Genomic DNA, 12,154 nt, shown 5'->3' with positions numbered 1-12,154 from the left:
TATAACGTATCTTTTCAGACTCTAATATTGATAACTAAATGGGGGGGGGGGTGAGACATCCATATCACCGACTAGTTTTGTATAAAACAAAAACAACAGCAACCCTGAGAAAGGACCGACACACCTAACACGAACGTCATTTTAGATGTTTTACCACCATATTTAGTAATGCACGACAGTAACGCCATGGTAACCAGAGGAAGTTGAAAACGAAGTCCCAGTGACGTTTTGCACCATTGTATAGGCCTACCTCTTGAATAAAAGCCCCAAATGGGAATGCTATACCGGTAAATACATACATCATCGTAAAGTTGCTTATAGAGCAATATCATAATGCTCATTAGGACCATAATTGTAGTAATAATGGTACATAATATGAGAATAAAAAACTACAGTAATACCAGTTGTAATAACCAACAAAACGTACCTATGAAGGAGTACAGACTATGATACCTAGCGGCTAGGTATTCATGTAGAGATAAAAAGCGTACCAAATCTTGCTCAATAGTCCCTATAATAAGACAGTATGGAATTAGCTCATGGGCACATTGGTACGAATGACCTTTCATTTTTGTCAGTCAGTTAGGGCACTTCACTCATTTTCAGAGCGACATAATGCATAAGCAATTTATGGATTCATTACAGGAAACCAAAACCCAAAGACATATGTGGATTGAGTGAAAGCAGCGATATTACTAGAACACATCGGTGAAAGTTTGATGAAAATCGGACAATCGATGCAAAAGTTATGAATTTTTAAAGTTTTGGTGTTGGAACCGCTGGATGAGGAGACTAATAGAGGTTACGACGTAATGTATGGACAACAATATAAAGGAAATATAAAGGGAATTCCATAAAATTCATTTTTCATGAAAATTACATCAAAATATCTACCCGAGTTGACTTCATTAGTATACAGCATTCGTCACTATAGAAAGATAGGACTCCAAACAGTTTGCTTTGAATTTCAGCCACGGTTGACCCATATCACTTGCATACATCGCAATCCCGAATGAATATACATATATCAGCCCTATAAAACGCAGTCAGTCAAATTGTGACAGTTTCGAGCAGCTGCATTTATGAGGTGTAAAACACTTGATAAATCTACAACAGCATATAAATAGGGAAAATTTCAGCCGAGGTCTACATTTTTAGTTCTTTGATCGTCATAGAGCTTTTATGTAGGTGACAGCCTTGGTAATATATAATGTAAAAGGCTCTCGACGTCTAAAGTTAATTAGAAAATATAAAACACCACACAAATCTGCCTATATACTACACGCTACTTTCATCGATAATTTGATTTGATCGAAATTAATTTACATTTGGGCTACAGCCTGGTTTCCTTATAATACGTTTAGAAGTTTGAGAAGACAAACGGCAACAACGAGATATAGGGGATATATTGATAATTGATAAATTACATCCTTTTAATCTTGACGGTGACAATGTTCTGAGCAAATAAAAATTACTGATTACACAGGGTTATAACAAAAGATACCTTCCCCTGCCTCGATCTTATTTAATGGCTCATTGCCAAGGGACCACTTTCAACATTAAACAAGTCTTAATATCTTATTACAGCCACAGAGCTTTTCTTGAGCCGAAACCAATTCTCACCATAAACCTCAACAATGTATAGCCTCTTATAAAACATATAGATGAACTTCTATAAGAAATCAGCAGCTACTATCAAACGGCGACGTTTCTTCTTCTTCTTCTTCTTCTTCTTCTTCTTCTTCTTCTTTCTTCTTTGTTGTTAATCGTCCACTCAAACATAGGTATAAGAAGGTACACAGGGTACAATATTACTCTGACACATAATTCTTTATCATTATTTGTTTAGCCCGTAGTCAGTTTTAAATTTCAGCTGCGGGATAGGAAAACTAGTACTTTACGGGCAGCATATATATATAGTGTATATATATATGACGGGAGGCCCAATATATACAGCTTCTTCAGAAAGCGATTCATTTCAACACCGGTTACCCTGTCAATCCGTACCCATAATATTTTGCTGTTAATTGACACAATTTGATGATCTTCACGTCAGTCATAAATGACAATAATTTGACAACATACACTGTACACGGAGTTGTTCATCCCTTTTCCATCAGTTCACTGACGACAGAATAGTTAAGTGGTGCAAAGGTGAACACAACCATTGTCACTTACAACTACGATTTAATGTAAATTAAATCTCAGTAAGTATTCAGCATTTACAACAGATAGATATATCTGTATCTGTATATTAAAGGGGGTAATTAATAAATTTTCTGAGGTCCCCCTTATCAAATTTCTACACAGATCATTCTGTCTTTCTTTGTCTTTGTGATAAGTAGGCAATGTGGTCGCAGTTTGAATATTCCTTCTCTATACGAATTATGTCAGAGGCCACAGGAATGGTAATACTTCCGAGTTCAGAATAATAGAAAGAAAGACAACAGTGCTTCACTTCTGTAATCTATCACCAAGTAAATTTTCTGATGATTAGCAGCTTAAGAACGACAGAATTCAGAAGAATAATGTCCTTGAATCATGAAAACCGAATAACGAAGAGTACCTATCTTTTAATGTCAGCCATCAGATGCTATAGTCAGAATCGCCCCTTGTTTTCTACAATTCCTAGATCCATAACCTAACTAAATCAAACTAAGAAGCTACTCGTACAAACACTCGATGTTAATCTTCTGTCGTAATCCACATATCGTTCTCCGATCTACGAGGTACACAATCTACCTACACTTTTATCAATGCTATTTGAAACAAAACGAAAGAGAGAATGTAACACATGGAAGATCAGCTTGTCATGTTCTATCAAAAACAATGAGAAAGCACTCTGGGTCAGTTGAAAACCATCATGCTGTTACTCCTTTCTTTTCTTTCTTTTTCTTACAGTTCGCCACCAGAATTTCCCCCGACTGTGGACATATCATTGTGCACAAGTTTGGCTCAAAGCTTTATCAATCAAAAAGATATAGTAAACGAAAGGCCCACTAGTACCCGAATAATCAATCACTCTTTCATTTCTTTGGATTGATGAATGTATATACATTAAGGATATTGATGAACCCATTGTGTATTCTTATTACAGCAATCTAAAAATTGTAAGACATCATACGTCACACGAAATGCCAACAAAATAGTCTTTCAAAATCAACATGCAGACAGCTGACTGCAAACGATCAAACATCATTTACCGTGCAACCCGAGGGCTGCTGCATTTCAGCTTGATCCAAGTCCATAATGCTACAAGCATTTCTCTTCATGTGGAACCATAGGGTACAGATGATCATGCTTTTACCATTTCATGGAAATAATGGTTTAAAAAAAAAAGGAAAAAGAGAAGAAGTCATTCGTGAAATCACACTGCAGCACAGAAGCAGTTATTTCTGCTTGACAATGTCATCGTATGATGGGGGAGGGGGTAAATCCGCGGGTGGTGCCGAGCTATCTCCCGGGGGATACATCGGTGGTACACCTGTCCCCGCGTCCGGAGGTGGGTAGGGGGCTGCTGACTGGGGTGGGTACGCACCTATTGACTGGGGTGGATATGCTCCTGTTGACTGGGGTGGATACGCACCTGTTGACTGGGGTGGATACGCACCTGTTGCTACCTCGCTCGGCGGAGCTGATGGAGGATATGGGGTTCCTGCGGCTGCGGATGTACCAGTTCCCATCGCCGGTGGATAAGCCGTCCCTGCTGCCGGTGCAACAGCTGGGTAAAAAGGTTGTACTGGATAAGGACTGCTGGACGCCGCCGCAGGGGGCGCCCCAGCAGGTGGATACGGCTGCTTGCCCGGCGGATACGGCTGCGTTACGGCGGCATAAGAGGGAGTAGGGACATTTGCATTAGCAGGCGGCTGTGTAGTATGGTGGTAAGTTGGCATGTTCGCATTGCCAGTTGCCGCTGCGTTGGGTACATGGACTACAGCGGTAGCAGGCGCCTGGAAAATTGTGGTGGTCTGTTGTTGCTGTCGTAACCTCATCATCCTCCGTCGTCGGTACGCCGACCCGGCCACGACCACGAACACGACGGCAATGGTGATAGCGATCCAGGTTCCAGTACCAGAGAAACTGGAGGAAGAACTTCTAGAACTCGTCAGATCTGTTGACAGACAAAGAAAAGTCTCAAAATGAGGGCTTGCAATATCAATTCTTTGGAAATTATCGCACGTCAAGCATAATGCGGCGTTTGAGGAGCAGCACAAGTTGGAACCTTCTTGTGACAAACAACTGAAATGGAATGAAGTCGCTTGGCATGGAGCCGCCTTTGTAACCCAATTAAAATGTGAATGGAAGATTCGAATACAAAGTTGAAAATAACGATGATAGTATATCGTAGAAGTGCATCACAATATACAATTTATCAATGCCCTTTCTTTCATCATCTGATCATTATTGTCCGATGTTGTATTTATTAAAGTGAAGCTGCAAATTACGTTTGTCGGTAATCAAATGAAATGTAACGCTCCGTAACACCCCATCCCCCCACCAAAAAAAACAAAACAAAACAAAACAAAAACGGAAGCAGACAGACAAAGAAAATAACAAGGATTTTGTGTGATATGACGTCACGGGTCACTTACCCGTACCACACGATATCCCGACATCCTCTGAGTGAGTACAGTCGTTGTCATAGACGGGGTTATGGGAACATGATTCCAGTGATGTTTCGTGTCCGAAGCAGGACACTTGGTCTAGCACAATGTCACCAGTTCCTTCCCCGAATCTGCCCGTGTAGTAATTGAAGGTGATCGTGCTAAGCCCGAGTTGTCTGCAGGCGACCTATTAGATGACAAGCACATACCGCCAGTGCAGAGTTACTAGTATGCATATTCTACGAGAGCTAGCCAACAAATGCACATACATGTACTTTTCTTTTAGATACAGTGTACTATTCATTACCTTCCATTCAAATAACTTCAAAGACAGCAATCTATTTTGGCATTACTGCACATCAGAACAAAATACCGTACTACACATTATATTCACGCACTCACATACACACACTTTTTTTTTCTAGTTCTTAAAAAATCTTCATTTGATTTCTATAATTTTACATACTGTAACAAACCATTCATATTACTTTAATAAATATGAAAAATATACAATCGACAGTAATTAAACAAACAAACAAACAAAAAATAATGATCGGTGGGGTGACCCGGAGATCATAACATTCATCTAAAATTTACAGAAAATTTACACAAAATGTTATGTACACACACAGAACTACACCCTCCTTACCTACTCCCTCCAAACATTCAGTTCTATACAGGGTTCCCACTTTCATCCTAACCTTACACGTCCATAGATTCACATCTAATAATGAAATTGCTTGATGTTTTCATGTCTTATACAAATAAATGAAACCACAACTCATTTGGCGTTAGCACACACACACAAAAAAAAAACCCAGAAAAAATACATAAATCTGAACCATTATAAAACTGATCTATCTCCGATTAGGCCTCAACCGCGTTCAATTAATCAAGTAACTAGAGCTCTCAGGGCCGGCGCAGTGTTTTTAAAAGTGTGGGGGCCCACTTCCGGGTTTCTTCAGCTGACAAGCAAAAAAAAAAAAAAAAAAAAAAAAAAAAAAAGGTCCTCAGCTCATTCTCTCCCCTCCCATTTCCGCGGGTGTTATAAAAAAAGGTCTTCAGAGAAAACACATAACCTTACCGCCGCCATACTTCAAGATCTCTCTATCTATTTCTATTTTAGTGCCACTTACGTACTTCCGGGTTGAAAAAAGTGTGGGGGCCCAAAGTGATGACACCTTATGTATTCCTTTGTATGGTGCACAAAAAGTGTGGGGGCCCGAGCCCCCACGGCCCCCACGGCTGCGCCGGCCCTGGCTCTAAACGAGTCATTCACTTGAACAAATTTGCATATTTCCACATAATGCAAGCCCAACTTTCCTTTCATGATTGCCAGTTTCCTTACCATTTGGGCAGATACTTCTGCTCACTTTCAAATATATCGACGGTTTCGCTCCTGCTTACTAAATGTGTCTTATCCGAACTCATTACCATTAGTCACCAAACACGGTACACCCTCCGCTCCTCGCAAGGTATCACACTGAACCATCACACTTCCAAGATGCTGGCCACACTTGGTGAAAAAGCATTTTCATCTGCTGCTCCCGAGCTATGAAATCAACTACCCCAAACTCCCCTCAGCCAGTAATCTCTCATCATCTTCAAAAAACATCTAAAAACCCACTTGTTTCATTAATGTTAGTAATTCAAAGGCATAAGGCGCATTTGAAGATGTACGTTTATGGAACATGCGCAATATTTTATTATCATTATTATCATTATCATTATTCTTATTATTATCATTATTTTTATTATTATCATCCTTATTATCATTATCATTATCATTGTTATCTCTATCTTCACAAGATATCTCTTGGAGATTAATATCACGTCAAGTTCCATCCTGGAACCTTAGACTTCCAGTACTTTTCTCAGGATTCGTGCCGTCCCCAGCAATGCTGCTTTTTGGAGCGTTTGCACTCGATCTGGCACACCAACGTCGTCCAAGTGCCGTCGCAGCTGCTTTGGCGTTGTTCCGAGTGCTCCAACGACAATAGGGATCACCTTCGTTCTCATATTCCCCAGGCGGCGAAGCTCTCTGGCAAGGTCTGGGTACTTCTCTATCTTTTCCTTCTCCTTCTCGGCTACTCTGCTGTCTCCCGGTACCGCGACATCGACGATTGTGCACATCTGTCGAGCCCTTTCTACGACGATGATATCCGGACGCCTGTGCTGGATGACATTGTCAGTTTGAACATCGAAATCCCACAGGATTTTAACTTGATCATTTTCAGAAACTTTCTGTGGTTCGTGCATATACCATTTGCTCTCACATGGTATTTCATGTTTTCTGCAAAGCTCCCAGTGAAGGACTTGTGCCAGTTTGTCATGTCGTCTTTTGTACTCCTTTTGCGCCAATTTACTACAGCCACATACGATATGTTGCACTGTCTCGTCTCTTTCTCGGCATATCCTGCATGTGGCATCCACATCTCTCTTCTGTATCTTGACTTTCAGAGCATTTGTTGACAGTGCTTGCTCTTGGGCAGCGATGATCAGTCCTTCTGTCTCCTTCTTCAGTTCTCCTTTCTTTAGCCATAACCATGTGTCATTACTGCTGATGTTCTCCGTCTCTCTGCAAAACTGCCCTTGCAGCTGCTTTTCTCTCCACTTTGCGGATCTTTCTGTTCGTTTCTGGCTTTTGAAAGTAAGTGGATCAATGGCGTTTACATTATTTCCACTTTCAACCAGAACGGCTCGAAGGAGTTTTTCCTCACTGCTGTTTATGTAATTGTTGAGGCTGATTTGCTCCATTTCAACGCAATCTGACGCACTCACGAGCCCTCGGCCTCCTTCTCTCCTTGGCAGGTACAACCTGTCGACATCAGCACTCATTTGGTGGGTTTTGTAGATCGAGAGCATCTTTCTTGTCTTCCGATCCATACCAGCCAGTTCCGCCTTCGTCCATTCGACCACTCCTCCTGTGTATCTCAAAACTGCTACCGCCCAGGTGTTTAGAGCTGTGATCACGTGTCCGCCATTTAAGTGTGATTTTAGTACACTTTTTACACGTGAGAAGTACTCCTTCGTCACAGACACTTTGATAGCATTGTTCGAGACATCATCAGATTCCAACACTCCGAGGTATTTGTAATTCTCTCCTTCCTCCAAACTCTGTAGTATTCTTCCATCAGGAAGTGGTATTCCTGCACTCTTCACTCGTCTCCCTCTCTTCATAACCAGGGTAGCGCACTTGTTGATGCCGAAGTCCATGCCGATGTCTTTGCTGACCAAACGAACCGTTTGAACTAGCTTGTCGCACTGCTTCTCGTCTTTACAAAAGAGCTTAAGGTCGTCCATGAACAGCAGATGATTGAGGGAGCCATGATTTCCTCCGAGGTCATAACCGGCCGATACATTTCGCAGAACGCTTGTAAGTGGAATGAGTGATATAGCGAAGAGGAGAGGTGACCGTGAGTCCCCTTGGAATATTCCTCTTTGTATTCTCACCTGACCAAGATCTTTGCCATTCGATGTGAGGGTTGTGCACCATGCCTTCATAGAATTTGTCAGTAAAGCTCGGATGTTATCTGCAAGTCCGAACATTTGCAAGCATTCATCGATCCACGAATGAGGCACCATATCATAAGCCTTCTTATAATCGATCCAGGCTACACACAGGTTGGTCCTCCTTCTCTTGGAATTTCTCATCACCATTTTGTCAATTAGTAGTTGGTCTTTAGTTCCTCTGCACCCTCGCCGCCCACCTTTTTGTTCGACAGGGAATAAGTCCTTCCCTTCAATGAAGCAATACATCTCATTCGCTATGATGCCAGTCATTAACTTCCATATCATGTTTAAACAAGTTATGATATGGAATTATTATTATTATTATTATTATCATCATTATCATTATTATTATTATTATCATCATCATCATCATCATCATCATCATCATCATTTTATTGTCATTATTTCAATACTTTCTACTACTAGTTTCCGAATGGTAATATACCTGTACTTCTTGACTAAAAAGCAATATATCTAAGCAAAGTGTCGAAGACATGAAAAACTTTATTCTCACTGAACTACTCGACCAACCTACAAAAATGTTTACCCAGGGCATACAATATCTCGAATGCTCACTCAGATTGCAATGCGATATCATAGCTATCCATATTGCAAAATAAATGTTCATAAGTTTCTATTTCTTGGTTACATAAATAACAAAAATCGGATAAGAAATACGGAAGAAACGACAGCCCCACGTGCCTGGCACGCAGGTCACACAGAATACCCGCAAGCAGAACTTAAGTAGAAAGCGTCCAGCAAGTAAGACACATGCAAAACTCGCCCAAATCCTTGTCCGCCTTTAAAAATTGTCCGGTATGCTTGAAAATCCCCACAAGCAACAAGCCCGCGTAGCTTGCCCGGAAAGGTGTGACAGGACTATGGTTGCGGGTAAAAAGGATTTGCATGCGCACCTCCGGGCGACTACGGGTGAGATACGTGCTAGGGACTGTCATGTTCGGGTCATCTGCGGGGACCTCCGGGTAGTAAAAATTGTTCAATTCTTCGCAAGTCGCACGCAAGGCTTGGCCGGAAAAGTGTGACACAACGACTGAACTAAATCGACGCCCAGGTGCTACAATATAATACATAATACTTGTATTGGATTTTCTTTTTTGGATGAGTCTCGTTACCTCTGTCTCTGATAAGCCAAAGCTGTCATCACAGATCGTCCCCCACACACCGTTGTAGAAAATCTCAAGACGCCCATAGTCATCAGCTCCGTTAACAAGCCGAAGGTCATAGTTATCTACACAGTTTAAATAAACATCAAAATAACAAGCGATGAATAAAAAATCGGGACGATATGCGACTGATGTATGGGGAAACTACACATATTCACAGAATTCTTACTCTCTACATCAGTACAAAAACACGTCGCGTCCATTTACTGTCACCTTCCGATCAGGAATGCAAAATAAAGAATATTGTCAGCTAAAAGCAGTTACCATTATGCAATTCATGTACAGCGTGTATACGTATAATTATCTGTAACTGTAAAAAATGTGCTTAGAAACATCAGTATTAAGCGCTATATAAATGTTATTCATTATCATTATCATAATCATTATCACTATCATTATCATAATCATTATCATTATAGTCTATGTTATTCATCGTTATCATTATGCAATAATCCTTTACACAATGTTAGTGTCATCTGGCATTATAATATCAACTATACGATGAATGATTTTGTGGTACTTGTGCATAATGCATGATTGCGTGTGTATAATAATAATGTTTCTGTGTATGTAAAGAGTTTAATCGCAAAACGACTTAACTCCATTCTTGTCAATATGAGATAATATTTGCGATTAAACCTACTAAAAACAAAGAAAATAAACAGAAAATGTGGAATTCTATTTTATCAAGACTTGAAGAATAATCCTTGCTATTTACAACGCAAATGAGATACCATTGATGAGATTTCCTTTTGCACTATCTGATAAGGTATGAAAATGGTGCTTAATCCGTTTTTGCGACCAAAATTGTCAATACGTGTATAATCGTGTCTTTTCTTGTCTCGTTTGGAACCAAGGGCAGAGATCCGGGCTGCACAATATGTGCACGAGAAATTATGAAAGGTCTTAAAATAAAAATAATAACTTACATTGTGCCAGCGTGTGCGTCCACGTCAATGTCAACACAAGGATGACCAGGAGCAGAGCCAGGTCATTTGCCAGCATTGTTGAATATAGAGAAACGCCTTTAACCAAGTTCACTTATTGATTGAAGAAGGTGATGCAAAATGTCTGTATAATTATATCTGTCAAAGGAAAAATAAACAGGCAAAAACATCAGTTGCTTTCTTCTTGTGTGTATTGGTTGACTTGCGTCTTTAGTTCATCTGTGAATCGTCGATAACACCACAGAGAAGAGTTCGTTATACATGCCATTCCTTCTCCCACTTGTATTAATATGTATAGTGCATGCTGCGTAATGTCATTTTGAGCAGTTCATAGACAGTGCGGACCACTGCACATCACACACCGTATGCACCTTTGCAAAGAATACATTCTTACTCTTCTTCGCGGTGAAACCCAGGGTTTTTTTTTTTTTCGGTTTCACAAAGTAGAAGCTCCTTTTTGAAGCGTGTTCACAAACAACTCAAGCACCCCACCCCCCCCCCCCCACACACACACACACACCTTAAAACTACAAAAAAAAAAAACCGAAAAAAAGGAAAGAAATGAAACCGTTGGTTCACTAGTCCCTGGAGGAAATACAACTCCAACTAGTCGTGAGGTGATATCATCATCACAACGTCCGTACTTGACATAGTGCAACTGAGACCAACATTACTGTTTCCTGAGCATGTGTGGGGGTGATAACTGTGATTCTATCTCTTTCCACGATCAAGAAGTTTCCATCTTTCTATCTTACTATTTTTAATTGGGGTGACAGGAAGTGAAGCTTCCTCTACAGTGAAGCCTGGAGTTTAGATGACAAAATAACGCTTTCATTTTGTTTAAACAATGATGGGTTTGATGTCTCGATAGTATAAACTTACACTATGCTCTCATAGTGTAATTATACTGTACAGGCAATGTCGTCCTTGTTTCATTTTCATTCTGTGTAGCCGCGGTGAACGTTAAAGGGATGATAAAGTTGAGATGAGGATTCAGCCTTTAACTTTTTGCAAGACACTTAGCAAACCACTTTATGAAATGTTAAAGAGCATGCAATTCTAAGACGAATTCAAAGTTGATTTGAAGAAAATCGGTTTTGAAATAGCGGAGATGTCCAAAAACAAAGTAAAACAGAGCGATTCTAATAAAAGTTGGGTTATTAAGATTTATTATAATTGATTTGTTTTGGATATCTCGTGATTTTAAAATCAATTCTTATCAAATAAACTTTAAATTCCTCTCAGAATTTTGTGCTAGTTCATATTTCATAAGAGGTTTCTCATTGTCTAAAAAAAAAAATCATCATCAAAAAAAGTGGGAAACATGCAGCCCCATCTCAACCCAAACTGTACCATCCCTTTAAATATTGCATCTGATTTGAGATGTATACATCTATAAAAGCCTTCAAAGCTATTACAAGTATTCCTCCAGCCTCTTTCTAGGGTTACCCTGCAGTTCGTTATACAAAAGGTTTGTTATTCCAAATGTTCGTAATTCCGAAAGTTCGTTGATCAAAAAATAAAACATGAGAGATTCGTTATTCCGAAGGTCCGTTAGTTGGTTCGTTTATCTGAAAATGAAATAAGTTTCGTCATTCCGAAAAGAACAACTAAATACTATTTACGACAAAGAATAAGATAGCATGATTATGAGTATACAATGTATTTATATTTGTATCGAGCTACATGTACATGTAAATTGTAACCAACTGTCATTGTCACATTATCATCTCATACTATTATTTTGAGAGATGCAGTCGCAAAAAGTCAACCTGCTAAATCAAATAAACAAATAAATAGATATATCATAAAAACCCGTAATGACAGGAGCGATGTACTATACTTAGGACAGGCTCCAATATTGATAAAAATCACGTAAGTGTCTTAACTATACACAACCCTGTTG

At 39.8% G+C, this 12,154-nt stretch overlaps 1 protein-coding gene across 1 annotated transcript; it reads right to left on the bottom strand.

The window, feature by feature from the left end:
• Window positions 1-3,389: 3,389 nt before the first annotated feature.
• On the bottom strand, window positions 3,390-9,829 carry LOC139721400 (uncharacterized). The gene is made up of 4 exons (XM_071632716.1): window positions 9,802-9,829; window positions 9,251-9,366; window positions 4,593-4,791; window positions 3,390-4,111 (listed from the first exon to the last, which is right to left on the bottom strand). Exons 1-4 carry the CDS (start codon window positions 9,827-9,829, stop codon window positions 3,390-3,392), a joined length of 1,065 nt encoding a protein of 354 aa, XP_071488817.1.
• Between the last annotated feature and the right edge of the window lie 2,325 nt (window positions 9,830-12,154).

The sequence above is a fragment of the Diadema antillarum genome, unplaced genomic scaffold (assembly GCF_040938485.1).
Source record: "Diadema antillarum isolate AM-2024a unplaced genomic scaffold, OU_Dant_1.0 scf00000143, whole genome shotgun sequence".
In the NCBI taxonomy this organism is placed as follows: Eukaryota; Metazoa; Echinodermata; class Echinoidea; order Diadematoida; family Diadematidae; genus Diadema; species Diadema antillarum.
Note: the sequence above shows the minus strand (reverse complement) of the source record. Positions and strands in the feature narration are given on the sequence as shown.

What these genes read in the sequence shown, in the direction of transcription:
- LOC139721400 (XM_071632716.1), bottom strand. Translation starts at nt 9,829, where the DNA reads ATGCACAAGTACCACAAAATCATTCATC. An exon ending in GTACCACAAAATCATTCATC is followed by an intron (nt 9,367 to 9,801) that starts GTATAGTTGATA and finishes TAAACTGTGTAG; the next exon opens with ATAACTATGACCTTCGGCTT. An exon ending in TTGGCTTATCAGAGACAGAG is followed by an intron (nt 4,792 to 9,250) that starts GTAACGAGACTC and finishes GTCATCTAATAG; the next exon opens with GTCGCCTGCAGACAACTCGG.